The 21,762-nt window shown below is 41.5% G+C and overlaps 1 protein-coding gene and 1 non-coding gene across 2 annotated transcripts in view; one reads left to right on the forward strand and one right to left on the reverse strand.

Annotated features, from left to right (window-relative positions):
* COLGALT2 (collagen beta(1-O)galactosyltransferase 2) overlaps positions 1 to 21,762 on the forward strand; it is a 147,170-nt gene that overhangs the window by 114,556 nt on the left and 10,852 nt on the right. Inside the window, exons 11-12 of the mRNA XM_060131833.1 lie at positions 16,439 to 16,645; positions 18,142 to 21,164. Coding sequence (XP_059987816.1) covers positions 16,439 to 16,645; positions 18,142 to 18,418 — 484 coding nt within the window. The 3' untranslated portion in view covers positions 18,419 to 21,164. The remainder of the gene's footprint in view (positions 1 to 16,438; positions 16,646 to 18,141; positions 21,165 to 21,762) is intronic.
* Positions 14,038 to 14,110, reverse strand: TRNAK-UUU (transfer RNA lysine (anticodon UUU)). The gene has a single exon. It is a non-coding gene; the product is annotated as a tRNA-Lys (tRNA).

The following is a 21,762-nucleotide window of genomic DNA, read 5'->3' on the forward strand; positions in this document are numbered from 1 at the left end:
AGGCTCAGAGGCTGTCTTAGAAAAACCAGGCTCATCAAGGGAGTACTGGCTCCAAACTGACAATTTAGTTAATGCTCGTTGCCTGCTACCTCTGGGAATTGAGCTCTCTCTTTTTCTTTTTATGCTAAGATGACACTTTTTACTTCCCTCCAATGAGGCAGAAAGTTCCCAAGCATTATGTTCACTTCCCAGCTGTGTGTCAAAGGCAGTTTCATCAAATCAGAGGCTGTTCCTTTGGAGCAGCTGCAGCAGACAAGCTGTCCCTGCTCCTCCCATCCTTGGAGGGAAACTTAACTATAGGCCCGGGTGGAATACTTGTTCTCTTAGAAAATGTACCATTCTGAGCTCAAAAAACCCAGTAGTGGCTCAAGTAACCTGTGGGAAATAGACCCAGGACTATGTAATAAAGACTGGCACCCTGTCATGTGATTAGATTCTGCACTGTCTCTTCAGAGCATTGTTCCTAAAATCCTCCAGAAGTCCCCACACCTCAGCCTTTCTGAATCTATGGCTCTGCAGCCTGTGGTTAAGGCCCCACAGGCATGGAGCCTGAAAGCTATTTTATGCTTACATGACATGTGCAAAGGTGATTTTCCCTTAAGCCTTGGAATCACAGAGGACTGGACTTGGGCAGTCTAAGGCTTAGAGGTGACATACATCCCAGTTCACTTCCAATTTGGTTGATGCGTTTCTCAGGACAAAGTACCAACAGATCCAAGAAAGAAAAGTTATTGTCCTGGTAAGGCTACAGGAAAAAAAGATGTTTCCTAAATTTCCCAGACTGATCAAGTCAAAATATTTCATTGAAATCTATTATGTAATCATAAAGAATTAGTGGTTTCAAATTTTTCACATCTCATTTTCTGAAATGAATAAAGCAAATGTTATTTGAACTCAAAACATGAAACCAGATAGACTGTCTGTGACTGCAGTATTAAGTTTCTCCAGAAAAAGAAAATAGTAAGTGGGAGGAATAGAACAAGCCATTGAAATCATCTAGGGCAGCATGTCAGTAGAAAGATAATGTGAAAAACATCGTTTAAAGTTTTCTAGTAATCATATTAAAAAGATAAAAATAGGTGAAATTAACTTTAATAATACATTTTATTGAATCCAACATATCAAATATTATTTTAACATATAATCAATATTTTAAATGTATTAATGAGATAGTCTATATTCTTTTTTCATACTGTCTTCAAAATCCAGTATGTATTTCATGCATATAACACATCTTAATACAGCTGCTAAATTTTCAACTGTTGAAGTAAACTGTAGTCCTACTGAAATAATACATTTTATCTAACAGAAAATATTATTTTACATATCTTCGATTTTTTAATTACAATTTGAATCTAGTAAAATTAATAAATTGAGCACAAACTCAGTTCCTCAGTCACTCTGGCCACATCTCAAGCGCTCAGTAGGATTTTCTCTTCCCCTTGGTACATGAGAGAAATTCAGGCTCTTTGCTCTGAAGAGACATTGACTGAGAGACATTGACTGAGAGACAGGTATATTTGTCCTCAGAAGAACTGAAGGTGAACATAGACTTATTCTACAAATCCTAGGATGTTTCAATAAGTGGGATCCCTTGAATGTTGAAAGAGATAGCTTTAGGGCAAAATAGAGCAAGTCAGCTTTACCTAGCAGGTAGGAAGCCAGACCTCCTCAACTTGGTCCAGGCAAGTGGGAACAACTAGGCTCCAGACAAAAGTAATGGATCACAGATGCATGAGTAGACTGGGGAAGGTAGGAATGGCTGAGGGTACATCCTGTGTTGCAGGAGTTGTTCATGGAAGACAGGACCCAGGAGGAAGCATAGGCAGAGCTGGGTGAGAGAGAGAAAGCCAGGCAGGTGTTGTCATTCATTCTCCCCTGGAGGAAACCCCCTTGGGGCTACTCTTGGCTTCCTAGGTCTTTTACTGTGGACTGTATCTTTCCCAAAGCATTTTCTGTCTTGTGTTTACCACCAGAATTTGGAGAACTGTGCAGAAAATATCAACTCCCCAGGCTGAAACTCTGGTGACTTGAAAGCAAACTCAGGATTCTCACATCTGGCCTTTGTTGTCCCCTTCCAACCACTATAAACACAGCTAGAAATCCTATACCATCTTTGGGAAATGATCTGAAAGACGTTTTTTGTCTGAAATGTTTTTTATTTTTATTTTATATTGGAGTATAATGGACTTACAATGTTGTGTTAGTTTCATGTGTATAGCAAAGTGATTAAGTTATAATTTTCAGATTCTTTTCCCATATATGTTATTACAAAATATTGAGTATATTTATTTCCCTGCGCTATACAGTAGGTCCTTGCTGATTATCTATTTTATATATAGTAGTGTGTGTGTGTTAATCCCAACTTCCTAATTTATCCCTCCCCTCCACCTTACCCTTTTGGTAACCATAAGTTTGTTTTCTAAGTCTGTGAGTCTGTTTCTATTTTGTAAATAAGTTCATTTGTATCATTTTTTTGGATTCCACATATAAGTGACATCGTATGATATTTGTCTTTCTCTGTCTTAGTTCACTTACTATGATAATCTCTAGGTCCATCCATGTGGCTGCAAATGGCATTATTTCATTCTTTTTTTATGACTGAGTAATATTACATTGTATATGTGTACCACATCTTCTTTATCCATTCCTTTGTCAATGGACATTTAGGTTGCTTCCATGTCTTGGCTATTGTAAATAGTGCTGCTCTGAACATTGGCTGCATGTACATTTTTGAATTACAGTTTTCTCCAGATTATATGCCCAGGAATGGGGTTGCTAGATCATATGTAGTTCTATTTTTAGATTTTTAAGTAACCTCCATGCTGTTCTCCATAGTGGTTGTACCAATTTACATTCCCACCAACAGTGTAGAAGGGTTCCCTTTTCTCCCCACCCTCTTTAGCGTTTATTGTTTGTAGACTTTTTGATGATGGACATTCTGACCAGTGTCAGTTGATACCTTATTGTAGTTCTGATTTGCATTTCTCTAATAATTAGTGATGTTGAGCAACTTTTCATGTGCTTTTGGCCACCTGTATGTATTTTTTAGAGAAATGTCTATTTAGATCTTCTGCCCATTTTTTGATTGGGTGGTTTGTTTTTTGATATTGAGCTGCATGAGCTGTTTGTATATTTTGGAGATTAATCCCTTGTAGTTCACATCGTTTGCAAATATTTTCTCCCATTCTGTACATTGTCTTTTTATTTTGTTTATGGTTTCCTTCACTGTGCAAAAGTTTCTAAGTTTAACTAGGTCCCGTGTGTCTATTTTTGTCTTTATTTTCATTACTTTAGGAGGTGGAACCAAAGAGACATTGCTATGATTTATGTCCAAAAGTGTTCTGCCTGTTTTCCTCTGTTTTATAGTATCCGGTCTTACATTTAGGTCTTTAATACATTTTGAGTTTATTTTTGTGTATGGTATTAGAGAATGTCCTAGTTTCATTCTTTAACATGTGGCTGTCCAGTTTTCCCAGCACCACTTATGGAAGGGACATCTTTTCTCCATTGTATATTCTTGCCTGCTTTGTTGTAGATTAATTGACCATAGGTGTGTGGGTTTATCGCTGGGCTTTCTGTCCTGTTCCATTGATCTATATGTCTGTCTTTGTGCCAGTAGCATACTTTATAGTATAGCTGGAAGTCAGGGAGCCTGATCCCTCCAGCTCCGTTTTTCTTTCTCAAGATTGCTTTGGCTATTTAGGGTCTTTTGTGTTTCCATACAAATTTTAAGATTTTTTATTCTAAATCTGTAAAACATGCCATTGGTAATTTGACAGGGATTGCATTAAATCTGAAAATTCCCTTGGGTAGTACAGTCATTTTGACAGTATTGCTTCTTCCAATCCAAGAACATGGTATATCTTGTCATCTTTGATTTCTTTCATCAGTGTCTTATAGTTTTTGGAGTTACAGGTCTTTTGCATTCCTAGGTAGGTTTATTTCTAGGTATTTTATTCTTCTTGAGGCGATGGTAAATGGGATTGTAACCTTAATTTCTCTTTCTGACCTTCTGTTGTTAGTGTATAGAAATGCAACAGATTTCTGTGTATTAATTTTGTATCCTGTCACTTTACAGAATTCATTGATGAGCTCTAGTAGTTTTCTGGTAACATCTTTAGGGTTTCCTATGTATAGAGTCATGTCATCTGCAAACAGTGACAGTTTTTTTTTACTTCTACTTTTCCAATTCGGATTTCTTTTATTTCTTTTACTTCTCTGATTGCTGTGGAGGACTTCCAAAACTATGTTGAATACAAGTGGCAAGAGTGAAAATCCTTGTTCCTGATCTTAGAGGAAATGTTTTCAGCTTTTCACCATTAAGTATGATGTTAGCTGTGAGTTTGTCATATATAGCCCTTATTATGTTGAGGTAGGTTCCCTCTATGCCCACTTTCTGGAGAGTTTTTATCATAAATGGATGTGGAATTTTATCAAAAGCTTTTTCTGCATCTATTGAGATGATCATAATGGTTTTTATTCTTCAGTTTGTGAATGTGGTGTATCACACTGATTTGTGGATACTGAAAAATCCTTGTATCCCTGGGATAAATCCCACTCGATCATGGTATATTATCCTGTTAATGTCTTGTTGGATTTTGTTTGCTAATATTTTGTTGAGGATTTTTGTGTCTATGTTCATCAGTGATAATTGGCTTGTAATTTTCTTTTTTTGTAGTATACTTGTCTGGTTTTGGTATCGGGGTGATGGTGGCCTCATAGAATGAGTTTGGGAGTGTTCCTTCCTTTGCAATTTTTGGAACAGTTTCAGAAGGTGTTAACTCTTCTCTAAATATTTGATAGAATTCGCCTGTGAAGCTTTCTGGTCTGGGATTTTTGTTTGGGAGTTTTTAAATCACAGTTTCAATTTCAGTACTTGTGATTGGTCTGTTCATATTTTTTATTTCTTCCTGGTTTAGTCTTAGGAGATTGTACCTTTCTAAGAATTTGTCCATTTCTTCTAGGCTGTCCATTATATTGGCATATAGTTGATAGTAGTAGTCTCTTGTGATCCTTTGTATTTCTGTGGAGTTGGTTGTAACTTTTCCTTTTTCATTCCTGATTTTATTGATTTGAGCCCTCTCCCTTTTTTTTCTTGTTGAGTCTGGCTGACGTTTTATCAATTTTATCTTTTCAAGGAACCAGCTTTTAGTTTCATTTACCTTTTCTATTGTTTTCTTTGTCTCTATTTCATTTATTTCTGCTCTGAGGTTTATGATTTCTTTCCTTCTACTAACTTTGGGCTTTGTTTGTTCTTTCTCTAGTTGCTTTAGGTGTAATGTTAGGTTGTTTGAGATTTCTCTTGTTTCCTGAGATAGGGTTGTATTGCTATAAACTTCCCTCTTAGGACTGCTTTTTCTTCATCTCATAGGTTTTCGATCAATGCATTTTCATTTTCATTTGTCTCTAGGTATTTTTTGATTTCCTCTTTGATTTCTTCAGTGATCTGTTGGTTGCTTAGTAGCACATTGTTTAGCCTCCATGCGTTGTGTGTTTTGTTTTGTTTTAGTTTTTTTTTTTCTTGAAGTTGATTTCTAATCTCATAGCATTGTGGTCAGAAGAGATGCTTGATATGATTTCAATTTTCTTAAATTTACTGAGGCTTGCTTTGTGGCACAGCATGTGATCTATCCTGGAGAATGTTCCATGTGCACGAGAAAAGAATGTGTCTTCTGCTTTAGGACAGAATGCTCTATAAATATCAATTAAGTCTATCTGGTCTATTGTGTCATTTAAGGCCTGTGTTCCTTACTGATTTTCTGTGTGGGTGATCTGTCCATCGATGTAAGTGGAGTGTTAAAGTCCCCCACTATTATTGTGTTACTATTGATTTCTCCTGTTATGGCTGTTAGCATTTGCCTTATGTATTGAGGTGTTCCTATGTTGGGTGCATATATATTTACAATTGTTATATCTTCTTCTTGGATTGATCCCTTAATCATTATGTAGTGTCCTTCTTTGTCTCTTGTAATAGTCTTTATTTTAAAGTCTATTTTTTCTGATATGAGAATTGCTACTCCAGCTCTCTTGATTTCCATTTGCATGGAATATCTTTTTCCAGCCCCTCACTTTCAGTCTGTATGTGTCCCTAGGTCTGAAGTGGGTCTCCTGTAGACAGTATATATATGGGTCTTGTTTTCGTATCCATTCAGCCCATCTATGTCTTTTGGTTGGAGCATTTAATCCGTGTACATTTAAGGTAATTATATGTATGTTCTTGTTGCCAGTTTGTTAATTGTTTTGGATTTGTTTTTGTAGGTCTTCGTTCTTTCCTCTTTTGTTCTCTTGTGATTTGATGACTATCTTTAGTGTTTTATTTGGATTCCTTTTTCTTTTCTTTTTTTTTCACTTTTTATTTTTTCATTTTAACATCTTTATTGGAGTATAATTGCTTTACAATGGTATGTTAGTTTCAGCTTCACAACAAAATCAATCAGGTATATATATACATATGTTCCCATATCTCTTCCCGCCTTTTCTTTTTTTTTTTTCCCAAAAGGATGAGAATGTGGTTACATGTGTAAATTTCCAAAGCCGGCTTCAGTTTGCAGCTTTTGCCTGGGGCTCAGGCAGGGATGATGCAACTGCAGGGGAAGCTGAGGGAAGCCTCAAACCCAATGGCAGGTGGCATCCGTTTGGAGCGAAGGCAGCTGCAGATTTTGCATCCTAGGCCACTGATAGCCATGGCCCTGAGGTCCCTTCCCTTACCCACTTGCTGCCCCAGGTTCAGGTGCTCAGCCTCTGTGCTCTTCCTCCTGCTCCCAGCTGGGCTGCCTCATGAGAGCTGGCCCTTAAGGGGGCCAACACCTGGCCCCAGACCTTCTTCTCCCCATCTCCCAGCATTACCTACTTATCCCTACCCGTGCACAGAGCACTGCAAACTTTTCTCTACTATGTGGAATATCAATGACTTTAAATGACATTTATTAGACAGGACTTTAATGTCCAGGGATATCTGTAATGGTGAGGTTTCAGACACTGGAAAGGTCAATGAGAATGCTCACCAGAATGGAAAATCCTCAAGGTTATCACCACAGCATCCCTACCAACTGGGTGTTCCATTGGTGTTGAATACCTCCAGTGATGGAGAACTCACTGCTTTACAAGCAGATCCTTTCCTTCTTGATAGTTTTTTTTTTCATTTTAACATCTTTATTGGAGTATAATTGCTTTACAATGGTGTGTTAGTTTCAGCTTCACAACTAAATGAATCAGTTATATATATACATATGTTCCCATATCTCTTCCCGCTTGCGTCTCCCTCCCTCACACCCTCCCTATCCCACCCCTCCAGGCGGTCACAGAGCACCGAGCTGATCTTCCTGTGCTATGCGGCTGCTTCCCACTAGCTATCTACCTTACGTTTGGTAGTGTATATATGTCCATGCCTCTCTCTCGCTTTGTCACCGTTTACCCTTCCCCCTCCCCATAGCCTCAAGTCCATTCTCTAGTAAGTCTGTGTCTTTATTCCTGTTTCACCCCTAGGTTTTTCATGACATTTTTTCCCTTAAATTCCATATATATGTGTTAGCATACGGTATTTGTCTCTCTCTTTCTGACTTACTTCACTCTGTATGACAGACTCTAGGTCTATCCACCTCATTACAAATAGCTCAATTTCGTTTCTTTTTATGGCTGAGTAATATTCCATTGTATATATGTGCCACATCTTCTTTATCCATTCATCCGATGTTGGACACTTAGATTGTTTCCATCTCTGGGCTATTGTAAATAGAGCTGCAATGAACATTTTGGTACATGACTCTTTTTGAATTATGGTTTTCTCAGGGTATATGCCCAGTAGTGGGATTGCTGGGTCATATGGTAGTTCTATTTGTAGTTTTTTTAAGGAATCTCCATACTGTTCTCCACAGTGGCTGTATCAATTTACATTCCCACCAACAGTGTAAGAGGGTTCCCTTTTCTCCACACCCTCTCCAGCATTTATTGTTTCTAGATTTTTTGATGATGGCCATTCTGACTGGTGTGAGATGATATCTCATTGTAGTTTTGATTTGCATTTCTCTAATGATTAGTGATGTTGAGCATTCTTTCATGTGTTTGTTGGCACTCTGTATATCTTCTTTGGAGAAATGTCTATTTAGGTCTTCTGCCCATTTTTGGATTGGGTTGTTTTTTTTTTGTTATTAAGCTGCATGAGCTGCTTATAAATTTTGGAGATTAATCCTTTGTCAGTTGCTTCATTTGCAAATATTTTCTCCCATTCTGAGGGTTGTCTTTTGGTCTTCTTTATGGTTCCTTTGCTGCGCAAAAGCTTTTAAGTTTCATTAGGTCCCATTTGTTTACTTTTGTTTTTATTTCCATTTCTCTAGGAGGTGGGTCAAAAAGGACCTTGCTGTGATTTATGTCATAGAGTGTCCTGCCTATGTTTTCCTCTAAGAGTTTGATAGTTTCTGGCCTTACATTTAGGTCTTTAATCCATTTTGAGCTTATTTTTGTGTATGGTGTTAGGGAGTGATCTAATCTCATACTTTTACATGTAGCTGTCCAGTTTTCCCAGCACCACTTATTGAATAGGCTGTCCTTTCTCCACTGTACATTCCTGCCTCCTATGTCAAAGATAAGGTGACCATATGTGCGTGGGTTTATCTCTGGGCTTTCTATCCTGTTCCATTGATCTATATTTCTGTTTTTGTGCCAGTACCATACTGTCTTGATTACTGTAGCTTTGTAGTATAGTCTGAAGTCAGGAAGCCTGATTCCTCCAGCTCCATTTTTCGTTCTCAAGATTGCTTTGGCTATTCGGGGTCTTTTGTGTTTCCATACAAATTGTGAAATTTTTTGTTCTAGTTCTGTGAAATGCCAGTGGTAGTTTGATAGGGATTGCATTGAATCTGTACATTGCTTTGGGTAGTAGAGTCATTTTCACAATGTTGATTCTTCCAATCCAAGAACATGGTATATCTCTCCATCTATTTGTATCATCTTTAATTTCTTTCATCAGTGTCTTATAATTTTCTGCGTACAGGTCTTTTGTCTCCTTAGGTAGGTTTATTCCTAGATATTTTATTCTTTTTGTTGCAATGGTAAATGGGAATGTTTTCCTGATTTCACTTTCAGATTTTTCATCATTAGTGTATAGGAATGCCAGAGATTTCTGTGCATTAATTTTGTATCCTGCTACTTTACCAAATTCATTGATTAGCTCTAGTAGTTTTCTGGTAGCATCTTTAGGATTCTCTATGTATAGTATCATGTCATCTGCAAAGAGTGACAGCTTTACTTCTTTTCCGAATTGGATTCCTTTTATTTCCTTTTCTTCTCTGATTGCTGTGGCTAAAACTTCCAAAACTATGTTGAATAAGAGTGGTGAGAGTGGGCAACCTTGTCTTGTTCCTGATCTTAGTGGAAATGCTTTGTTTTTCACCATTGAGGACGATGTTGGCTGTGGGTTTGTCATATATGGCCTTTATTATGTTGAGGAAAGTTCCCTCTATGCCTACTTTCTGCAGAGTTTTTATCATAAATGGGTGTTGAATTTTGTCAAAAGCTTTCTCTGCATCTATTGAGATGATCATATGGTTTTTCTCCTTCAATTTATTAATATGGTGTATCACGTTGATTGATTTGTGTATATTGAAGAATCCTTGCATTCCTCGAATAAACCCCACTTGATCATGGTGTATGATCTGTTTAATGTGCTGTTGGATTCTGTTTGCTAGTATTTTGTTGAGGATTTTTGCATCTATGTTCATCAGTGATATTGGCCTGTAGTTTTCTTTGTTTGTGACATCCTTGTCTGGTTTTGGTATCAGGGTGATGGTGGCCTCGTAGAATGAGTTGGGGAGTGTTCCTCCCTCTGCTATATTTTGGAAGAGTTTGAGAAGGATAGGTGATAGCTCTTCTCTAAATGTTTGATAGAATTTGCCTGTGAAGCCATCTGATCCTGGGCTTTTGCTTGTTGGAAGATTTTTAATCACAGTTTCAATTTCAGTGCTTGTGATTCGTCTGTTCATCTTTTCTATTTCTTCCTGATTCAGTCTTGGCAGGTTGTGCCTTTCTAAAAATTTGTCCATTTCTTCCAGGTTGTCCATTTTATTGGCATAGAGTTGCTTGTAGTAATCTCTCATGATCTTTTGTATTTCTGCAGTGTCAGTTGTTACTTCTCCTTTTTCGTTTCTAATTCTATTGATTTGAGTCTTCTCCCTTTTTTTCTTGATGAGTCTGGCTAATGGTTTATCAATTTTGTTTATCCTTTCAAAGAACCAGCTTTTAGTTTTATTGATCTTTGCTATTGTTTCCTTCATTTCTTTTCATTTATTTCTAATCTGATTTTTATGATTTCTTTCCTTCTGCTAACTTTGGGGTTTTTTTGTTCTTCTTTCTCTAATTGCTTTAGGGAAAGGTTAGGTTGTTTATTCGAGATGTTTCCTGTTTCTTAAAGAAGTATTGTATTGCTATAAACTTCCCTCTTAGAACTGCTCTTGCTGCATACCATAAATTTTGAGTTGTCGTGTCTCCATTGTCATTTGTTTCTAGGTATTTTTTGATTTCCTCTTTGATTTCTTCAGTGATCACTTCGTTATTAAGTAGTGTATTGTTTAGCCTCCATGTGTTTGTATTTTTTACAGATCTTTTCCTGTAATTGATATCTAGCCTCATAGCATTGTGGTCGGAAAAGATACTTGATACAATTTCAATTTTTTTTAATTTACCAAGGCTTGATTTGTGACCCAAGATATGATCTATCCTGGAGAATGTTCCATGAGCACTTGAGAAAAAAGTGTATTCTGTTGTTTTTGGATGGAATGTCCTATAAATATCAATTAACTCCATCTCGTTTAATGTATCATTTAAAGCTTGTGTTTCCTTATTTATTTTCATTTTGGATGATCTGTCCATTGGTGAAAGTGGGGTGTTAAAGTCCCCTACTATGAATGTGTTACTGTCAATTTCCCCTTTTATGGCTGTCAGTATTTGCCTTATGTATTGAGGTGCTCCTATGTTGGGTGCATAAATATTTACAATTGTTATATCTTCTTCTTTGATCTATCCCTTGATCATTATGTAGTGTCCTTCTTTGTCTCTTCTAATAGTCTTTATTTTAAAGTCTATTTTGTCTGATATGAGAATTGCTACTCCAGCTTTCTTTTGGTTTCCATTTGCATGACATATCTTTTTCCATCCCCTTACTTTCAGTCTGTATGTGTCTCTAGGTCTGAAGTGGGTCTCTTGTAGACAGCAAATATATGCGTCTTGTTTTTGTATCCATTCAGCCAATCTGTGTCTTTTGGTTGGAGCATTTAGTACATTTACATTTAAGGTAATTATCGATATGTGTGTTCCTATTCCCATTTTCTTAATTGTTTTGGGTTCGTTATTGTAGGTCTTTTCCTTCTTTTGTGTTTCTTGCCTAGAGAAGTTCCTTTAGCAGTTGTTGTAGAGCTGGTTTGGTGGTGCTGAACTCTCTCAGCTTTTGCTTGTCTGTAAAGGTTTTAATTTCTCCATCAAATCTGAATGAGATCCTTGCTGGGTAGAGTAATCTTGGCTGCAGGTTTTTCTCCTTCAACACTTTCAATATGTCCTGCCACTCCCTTCTGGCTTGCAGAGTTTCTGCTGAAAGATCAGCTGTTAACCTTATGGGGATTCCCTTGTGTGTTATTTGTTGTTTTTCCCTTGCTGCTTTTAATATGTTTTCTTTGTATTTAATTTTTGACAGTTTGATTAATATGTGTCTTGGCGTATTTCTCCTTGGATTTATCCTGTATGGGACTCTCTGTGCTTCCTGGACTTGATTAACTATTTCCTTTCCCATATTAGGGAAGTTTTCAACTATAATCTCTTCAAATATTTTCTCAGTCCCTCTCTTTTTCTCTTCTTCTTCTGGAACCCCTATAATTCGAATGTTGGTGCGTTTAATGTTGTCCCAGAGGTCTCTGAGACTGTCCTCAGTTCTTTTCATTCTTTTTTCTTTATTCTGCTCTGCAGTAGTTATTTCCACTATTTTATCTTCCAGGTCACTTATCCGTTCTTCTGCCTCAGTTATTCTGCTATTGATCCCATGTAGAGTATTTTCCATTTCATTTATTGTGTTGTTCATCATTGTTTGTTTCATCTTTAGTTCTTCTAGGTCCTTGTTAACTGATTCTTGCATTTTGTCTATTCTATTTCCAAGATTTTGGATCATCTTTACTATCATTATTCTGAATTCTTTTTCAGGTAGACTGCCTATTTCCTCTTCATTTGTTAGGTCTGGTGGGTTTTTATCTTGCTCCTTCATCTGATGTGTGTTTTTCTGTCTTTTCATTTTGCTTATCTTACTGTGTTTGGGGTCTCCTTTTTGCAGGCTGAAGGTTCGTAGTTCCCGTTGTTTTTGGTGTCTGTCCCCAGTGGCTAAGGTTGGTTCAGTGGGTTGTGTAGGCTTCCTGGTGGAGGGTACTAGTGCCTGTGTTCTGGTGGATGTGGCTGGATCTTGTGTTTCTGGTGGGCAGGTCCACGTCTGGTGGTGTGTTTTGGGGTGTCTGTAGACTTATTATGATTTTGGGCAGCCTCTCTGCTAATGGGTGGGGTTGTGTTCCTGTCTTGCTAGTTGTTTGGCATAGGATGTCCAGCACTGTAGCTTGCTGGTCGTTGAGTGAAGCTGGGTGCTGGCGTTGAGATGGAGATCTCTGGGAGATTTTCACCATTTGATATTATGTGGAGCTGGGAGGCCTCTTGTGGACCAGTGTCCTGAAGTTGGTTCTCCCACCTCAGAGGCAGAGCACTGACTCCTGGCTGCAGCACCAAGAGCCTTTCATCCACAGGGCTCCTTAATTTGGGATGATTCGTTGTCTATTCATGTATTCCACAGATGCAGGGTACATCAAGTTGATTGTGGAGCTTTAATCCGCTGCTTCTGAGGCTGCTGGGAGAGATTTCCCTTTCTCTTCTTTGTTCTCACAGCTCCCAGGGTCTCAGCTTTGGATTTGGCCCCGCCTGTGCGTGTAGGTCACCGGAGGGCGTCTGTTCTTTGCTCAGACAGGACGGGGTTAAAGGAGCCGCTGATTCGGAGGCTCTGGCTCACTCAGGCCGGGGGGGTTAGGGAGGGTCACGGAGTGTGGGGCGAGCCTGCGGCGGCAGAGGCCGGCGTGACCTTGCTAGCCTGAGGCACGCCATGCGTTCTCCCAGGGGAGTTGTCCCTGGATCCCGGGACCCTGGCACTGGCGGGCTGCACAGGCTCTCCGGAAGGGGGTGTGAATAGTGACCTGTGTTCGCACACAGGCTTCTTGGTGGCGGCAGCAGCGGCCTTAGCGTCTCATGTCTGTCTCTGGGCTCCGCACTTTTAGCCGCGGCTCGCGCCCGTCTCAGGAGCTCTCTTAAGCAGTTCTTAATCCCCTCTCCTCGTGCACCAGGAAACAAAGAGGGAAGAAAAAGTCTCTTGCCTCTTCGGCAGGTCCAGACTTTTGCCCGGACTCCCACCCGGGTAGTTGCGGTGCACTAACGCCCTGCAGGCTGTGTTAACGCCGCCAACCTCAGTCCTCTCCCGGAGCTCCAACAGAAGCTGGAGCCTCAGCTCCCAGCCCCGCCCGCCCCGGTGGGCGAGCAGACAAGCCTCTCGGCTGGTGAGTGCCGGTCGGCACCGACCCTCTGCGCTGGAATCTCTGCGCTTTGCCCTCCGCACCCCTGTTGCTGTGCTCTCCTCCGCGGCTCCCAAGCTCCCCCACTCCGCCACCCGCAGTCTCCGTCACCTGCAGTCTCCGCCTCCGAAGCTCCCCTACTCCGCCACCCGAAGTCTCCACCCGCGAAGGGGCTTCCTAGTGTGTGGACACTTTTCCTCCTTCACAGCTCTCTCCCGCTGGTGCAGGACCCGTCCCTATCCTTTTGTCTCTGTTTATTTTTTTCTTTTGCCCTAACCTGGTACGTGGGGGGTTCCTTGCCTTTTGGGAGGTCTGAGGTCTTCTGCCAGCGTTCAGTAGGTGCTCCGTAGGAGTTGTTCCACACGTAGATGTATTTCTGGTGTATCTGTGGGGAGGAAGGTGATCTCCGCCTCTTACTCTTCCGCCATCTTCGCGGAAGTCCCCAAAGCTCATTTTCCGCCCGAACAGGGACATGAGCCCTGGATCCTCAGATTAAAAGTCTGATGCTCTACCGACTGAGCTACCCGGGCCCACTCTTTTTCTTATTTGTGTGTATATCTATTGTAGATTTTTTTTTGTTTGTGGTTACAATGATATCGCAATCTATATAAATACAAGATTGTTTTAAGTTGCTGGTCTCTTAATTTCAAGTACATTTCATATATCCTGTATTTGTACTCTCCTCTTCTCATGATTGCTGGTTTTAATACCATATTTGTGTGTGGATGATTTCCTACCTTTATTGTATGTTTGCCTTTACTGGTGAGCTTTCCCATTCATACTTTTCTTGTTTCTAGTTGTGGTCTTTTCTTTTCCACCTAGAGAAGTTCCTTTAGTATCTGTTGTAAAGCTGGTTTGGTGCTGGTGAATTCTCTTAGCTTTTGCTTGTCTGTAAAGCTTTTAATTTGTCCATCAAATCTGAATGAGAGCCTTGCTGGGTAGAGTATGCTTGGTTGTACCTTTTTCCCTTTCATTACTTTAAGTATATCATGCCACTAATGGCCTGCAGAGTTCCTCCTGAAAAATCAGGTAATAACCTTATGGGGATTCCCTGTATGTTATTTGTTGCTTTTCCCTCATTGCTTTTGATATTTTATCTCTGTTTTTAATTTTTCTCAATTTGACTATTATGTGTCTTGGCATGTTCCTCCTTGGGTTTATCCTCTATGTACTCTCTGCAGTTCCCGGACTTGAGTGACTGCTTCCTTTCCCATGTTAAGGAAGCTTTCAGCTATTATCTTTTCAAATATTTTCTCAAGCCCTTTCTCTCTCTCTTCTCCTTTTGGGACCACTATAATGTGAATGTTTATGAGTTTAATGTTGTCCCAGAGGCCTCTGAAACTGTCGTCATTTCTTTTCATTCTTTTTTCTTTATTCTGTTCCGCAGCAGTGATTTCCAATAGTCTGTCTTCCAGCTCACTTATCCTTTCTTCTACCTCATTCATTCTGCTATTGATTGCTTCTAGTCTGTTTTTCATTTCAGTTATTGTATTGTTCAACTTTGTTCTTTATATCTTCAGTCCTTTGTTAAATATTTCTTGTATCTTCTCAGTCTGTGCCTCCATTCCTTTTCTGAGATTTTGTATCCTCTTTACTATCATTACTCTGAATTCTTTTTCAGGTAGATTGCCTATCTCCACTTCATTTTGTTGCTCTTCTGGGGTTTTATCTTGTTCCTTCATCTGGAACATACTCCTCTGCCATCTCATTTTGTCTAACATTTTGTGCAGTCTGTCTTCCACAGGCTGCAGGATTATAGTTCCTCTTGCTTCTGGTGTCTGCCCCCTGTTGGGCAAGGCTGGTCTAGAGGCTTGTTCAGGCTTCCTGGTGGCAGGGACTGTACCTGCCCACTGGTGGGTGGAGCTGGGTCTTGTCTCTCTGGTGGGCAGGGTTGTGTCAAGGGGTGTGTTTGGAGGCAACTGTGGGCTCAGGAAGACTTTAGGCCTACAGGCTCTTGTGTGGGGCCAGTTCTTGGTGTCAAAATGGAAGCCTCCAGGAGAGCTCATACCAATGAATGCTCCCCAGTACCTCCACCACCAGTGTCCTTGTCACCACAGTGAGCCACAGCCTCTTTCCTGCCTACTCAGGAGACCCTCCAAGACCATCAGGTAGCTCTGCCTCAGGCTCCTCTGAAGTCATTGCTTTCACCCTAGGTCCCACTGTGCATGAGACCTTGTGTGCATCCTCCAAGAGTGGAGGTTCTGTTTCTCCCAGTCCTGTGGAGTTTCTGTAATCAAGCCCTGCTGGCCTTCAAAGCCAAATGCTGTGGGGGCTCTTCCTCCTAATGTCAGAGCACCCAGAACAGGGAGCCTGATGTGGGGCTCATAACTCTCACTCCTGTGGGAGAACCACTGCAATATAATTATTTTCCAGTTTGTGGGTCACCCACCCAGTGGGTATGGGATTTGATTGTATCACAGATGCGCCCCTCCTACCATCTTGCTGTGGCTTCTTCTTTATCTTTGGATGTAGAATATATTTTTTGGTAGGTTCCAGTCTTTTTTGTTGGTGGTTGTTCAGCAGTTAGTTGTGATTTTGTGAGAGGAGGTGAGCTCAAGTCCTTCTATTCTGCCATCTTGTCTCGAACCTCTGAAAGATCTTTTAATCTCTACATCTCAACTTTCATGCTTCAACAGTCTGCTAGGCAAGAATAGTTGGGATGTTGATAAGTGGAGCCACAGAAATGGCCCCATTGATGGGAGATGACAGCCATGGTTGATGTGATGTGCCTTGTTGTGTGATACATTTAAATAAGACACACTTGGTCCAAGCTTTCAAAAGTCTGCAGAGCTGTGCTCCATTCTTATGGATGTCTAATACTAAAATTGGAATTTTCTGCTCCACCCATTTCCTTTTAGTTATATTGGCAGGAAGAGGATGCAACTAAAAGAGCCAGAGAAAGCTGTGCCCAATGTGGTAAATCTGGTTGAAGCTGACTATTCTTACTGGACTCTGGGCTATGTCATCTCTCTGGAAGGAGCACAGAAGCTTGTTGGAGCCAATCCTTTTGGGAAGATGCTACCAGTGGATGAGTTTCTGCCAATCATGTACAACAAGCATCCTGTGTGAGTTACCCTGAACTGCCTGCCTATCCCTTGAGCAAAATCCATTCATAAATTATGCTACTTGGTTTCTGGGTAATACTTAATATATTTTAAGGGGTACTACTTTCCTAAGTGATCTGTCCATAATCATGACCCAGAGAGGCCGATTTGAGTGATTATCCCCTTTTACAGATGGGGAAGATGAGGCAGAAATGGTGAGTCTTGCATAGGAGTCCTCTTTAATACCCAGCGGGTAGTTTAACTGGACGTAATCTGCTCAGTCCTCTCATCTCTGATTTTCTTACTTCCATAAACCCATATACACCTCAAGGTGAAGGTCATCTTCCTAAACACCTCAGATTTTTCTGTTCATTTCTTAGTTCATTGAGTGTACTGTTGGCCAGGCAGTAGCTCACAGGCTAGTTGGGAACCCAGACTCGAGAACAGTCATTGTGATATATTGTGATACCTGCAATCACAGAGATGTGTTAGAGGCTCAGAGAGAGTGGAGGTGGCCTCTGAGCAAGGTGTCCATAGAAGAAGGCAGTGTGTTGCTAGAGTTCCTGTAGCCTGGGAGTTCACTCTGACCTAGTGCTTATCAAGGGCATGGTAAATTATGGGTTTATGTGTCAGTCTCCCCAATAACCTATGAGCCCCTGAGGCAGGAACCATCTTTTATCTCTGTGTCCTTAGAGCCTAGTCCAAACTCTATACATAATAGCTGCTTGATCAGTGCTTCCTTAAATTCATTACTGGAGCAGAAGACCAGGTTCTAACCTTGGCTTCTTCTCTCAGTTGCTGGGTGATTCCTCCCTAGATGGTCTTCATGTTAGCAGTTGAGTGTTCTTGTCCTGCATCTTGCTCATTTTGTCTCCTGTCTTCAGTAAAGATGGATAACGTGTCGGAGACTGATTTTTATCTCTGCTTCCCAACATAAACATGGAGGTCAATCATCATCCCCTCAACAGAAAGGAAATTGAGACCTAGCAGCCAAGCAGATGTCACCTCATGTAATCTGCACAGGAGCCCTGGGAGGGAGGGCAAGTCATCCCTCCACTTTACACTCACTTGTCGCTGGAATGCAAAGCCACGCTGGTGTGCCTCCAAGCCTACACCACATCACTCAACCCTTCATTGCCATCCAGCTCCCAGCCGTCTAATTTATTAATCCGGGAACAGAGCATTTTTCTACAAAGTGATCACATTTATTTATTATTATGGTCCAACAGAGCTTAATCCTTAATTTTTAGAATAAGACCTGAAATTCATTTTTAAACTAGTCTATCCAAATACAACAGAAACATTCTGACCTTTTTCTTTGTGCATTTGTTTAGACCATCTGAAAGCTTTTAAAGAAAACTGTATTGTGTTCGTAGACTAAAATTTTCCACACAGGACACAACTTGAAAAATAATCAAATGAGTCTATGAGAATTTAAGAGATAACAAGTGGGGCTCTTTTCCCCTGTTCTGTAAGTGTCCTGCTCCCTCACCCACCTGTACACCTCTTGTTTTCAGTGCTGAGTACATGGAGCATTACGAATCCAGGGACTTGAAAGCCTTCTCTGCAGAACCCTTACTCATCTACCCAACACACTACACAGGCCAGCCAGGGTATCTGAGTGACACGGAGACCTCAACCATCTGGGACAATGAGACAGTGGCCACTGACTGGGACAGGACACATGCCTGGAAGTCCAGGAAGCAAGGTCACATCTACCGCAATGCCAAGAACACAGAGGCCCTGCCACCGCCAACCTCCCTGGACACTGTGCCTTCGAGAGATGAGTTATGAGGGCTCCATGGGGGGGTTACTGCCCTGTGGTTTTCCTAATGGGCTGTTGATATGTTTGTTCCAGTTTCTTTTCATGGTCACGATCATCTAACCAAAGTGGTCTAATGTGATTGATCAAAATTAGTATATTTTTGACAGGGGAAGGGAATAGGGAAACTAAACCCAAATTTCCTAGATGGCTAGAAAATAGGCTTTATGGAAACCATTAAGATGAACTTCAATCCAGACACCTTGTCCCTCAGTTCATTACCCATATGATACTCGTTCTCACATTGAGGTTGAACAGCATGGCTCAGAGATTCATAAAAGGGAAAGGTGATCACCACACTATCACATCAATAAATGGGTAGGCCTGGCAGCCAAGTCAACTGGACCACATCTATTGGTCTAGTGTGCCCATTTTATGTCATAGATGTGACGTTGAAAACTTGAGTATGTTCTAAGTTCGGGGTGTGGGGGAGGGGGAATCAGACCATTTAAAATCAAATTAATTGGGCTTTTTCTTTAAAGGCATTTGCCGTGAGCCTTATTGCAAAGTGACTTTTTCATCTTAGTCCCCGTAATCCAACAGGGATGGGTATTTGGGTCTGTGTGTAACTTGGCATTTGACTATCATGGCAATTGAAGCTCCCATGAAGAGATGTCCATTTTGCCATGAGCATATAGTTTCATAGATATTTGAGGGTTTGTGTAGATATTTGAGGAAAGCACTCAAACTTTGGCCTTCTTTATTATGGTCGCTTGAGTTGGGATGCTCTATTTATGAAGATAAATTTAATATATAAGGGGCTGGGACTGGTGTGTAATTGCTGTCCCGGGGGTTCATGTGCTGCCCCAGCACGTCAGACTGTCCTCTCCACCCTGAGCCTGGGAGTGAGTTGCAGGTGTGAGTTTTCTGAGTCACTGTTAAGAGGCAGAGCACATCTTTAGGCCAGAAACTGTCCTTGCCTGGGATTTTCATTCTATTTTGAATTATTTATTTTACAAAATGTGGGGGAAGTGTCTGTAGGATAAGGCAGGGAAACATATGTGTTAGGCTTTTATTGCCCCCTGGGAAGTGGTGAGTGTAGACACGTTGGTTCCAGAGTCTGGTTCTTCTGCATTTCCCAGCCTGACTCTTACAAGGAGGCCTGTTGAGTGGGAGGTTCTAACCTTCTGGAAACAAATGATTCTCCACCTGAGGCGAGAGACCTTGGTTAGAAACAATGGACTGATCAACTGATTTAGACCAACAACCAGGGACGCCTTGGAGTCAGGATCCTGGGCAGACCACCTCTCTGCTTTCTTCATAAATGGATTTTATGTAAAATGCAGAGTTGGACTACATCATCTGTTTCAGCTCCACAATCTGTGATCCTTGGATATCTCATGATGGTTTGTTTCAGGTTTCTGTTCTCATGCCTGCAAGCAGTAAAACTTGGTCTCCAGAAATCCCCTCCCCAAGCATCCTGTCCACACACGCTCCTCTCTCCGTGTCCTGGGTGTTGACTCTGAGCTTCATGCTTTGGAGCAGAACCCGTTGGTGGCCTTGCTGGGTGCACCAAGCTTCCTGCTCCCCATGAGGGCACCAGGCTGCAGGACAACCCGGCAGCTTCCTTCCACAGAACACCAACCTTGGCCTTCCCTCTTGACTTATGGTTGGTTCTTCTGCATTGACCAATAAGCCAGGAGACTGAGGGAGGGGATCTCAGCTGCCTGATTTTTACTGCTTAGACATAGCTATCAGAGCTTGACTCTTTGTCTAGAAAAACAGAGCATCTGGGGAGCCAGTGAAAAACCCTTAGGCGATTCCTAAGGTTTCCTTGGGTATGCTGTACTTCGTTTGTGTGTTTGAGTGTGTGCAGGTGTGCGTGAATTTCATGTTTTGTTTTTTTTTTAAAGGGGTGGGCGGAGGCTGAGGTATTGGGAGTAGAGGAAGATTTAATTAATTTTTGTGTGGTTATGTTTCATAGAGAACATTGGTGGTCTTTTTTTTTTTCTTTTTCCCTGTCAGCTGGTCTGGTGGGTTTATGAATTCCCATTCTTTTTTTTTTTTTTTGAATTCTCATTCTTAAAAGACATTGTTCATAAATTCTAGAATTTTAGATTAGGACTGTTCTACTGTGAATAAAATTCTGGCTCTTTTAGCCCAGCCGTTGCTTTCCTCCACTCAGGTCTAGAATCCCAAGCAGTGTTCTTTCATTGTGAACATTGTGAGCTGCAGACGCAGCTTTTCTTTAAAAGGTCATCTCTTCAGCAATCCAGGGATTCCTTGACCTCATTATTCTCTCCTGCCTCCCGTCTAGCCTTAAGTCAAGACATTAGACCTTTGCGGTGTCAGAGGACTTTGCCTCCGTCATGGCACCTGCTGTCTGCCTCTGGAAGTTAAACCCTCTCTGGATCTTGAGATCCAAGGTGTAGTCTTCTGGATGGCCGGCCCTGACTTCAGCAGTGCTGGTGCTGCTAAGTGTGGACTGAGTGTGTACAACGTGCAGATGACACACTGCACGGGCCTTGCTTTGTTCACTGGGGCCTGCTCCAGGAACTCTGGAAAACAAGAGCCAGCATCCCAGCATCCTACACTGTCTGTCATGCTCTGTCATTTCAGGGTGGGGAAGTGATAAACTACTTGCCTTCTAGAGCACTTTGTGAAAAATTAAAAAACGTGCAACTCTATGATTGTTCATTGGTTCCTCCAACGCTGGTCAACGGCCAACACTGCTGGAATTTCCAGGTCTGCACCGGCCAAGGATGTCAGAGGCCAAAGGTAATCATCACTGCTGTGCAATCCCTGTGGCAAAGAACAGAGGGTGGTCACTGGCCTTCCTGTCCAGTGGGACATGTTTTAGACTGCTGGAGAGGTGAGTAAGCCAAAAAGGATTCCAGGCCTCCAGTGGGAGGGTGATTGATGGAGGATTCATTTTGCATTTCTGTGCTATTGGTCAGCCTATCTATCCATTCATCAAAAGATACTGAAATGCTTGTCCCAGGCCAAAGAGATTTATCTTGGGGCAAAAAAAGGAGAACCCATGTTGGCCTCAATGACCCCCTGTATTTCAGCTCAGGCTCCCCCCCCAAAACCTCAAAAACCAGGTGTGAGCGCTCCCTTGTTTCAGGCCCTGTGCTGGGCACTGAGATGCTCAGAGGTCTAGAAAAGGTCCCTACTGCTGTGGCGTCTGTGGTCCAAAGGAGCAGCCATGTAAGCAGGATGGCTTTCTTTCAGAGGCTGGAACAAAAGGGGCCATAGGACCCAGGGAACCTGGTTCTGCTGAGGAGGGGGCCATTGGGGGCAGCTTTGCTGGGAATGTGACAGTTGTGTTGGGTTTGGGGCTGTGGAAGGGCCTACTAGGGAGTGATGGGGAGCT

Source organism: Lagenorhynchus albirostris, chromosome 2, assembly GCF_949774975.1.
Source record: "Lagenorhynchus albirostris chromosome 2, mLagAlb1.1, whole genome shotgun sequence".
In the NCBI taxonomy this organism is placed as follows: domain Eukaryota; kingdom Metazoa; phylum Chordata; class Mammalia; order Artiodactyla; family Delphinidae; genus Lagenorhynchus; species Lagenorhynchus albirostris.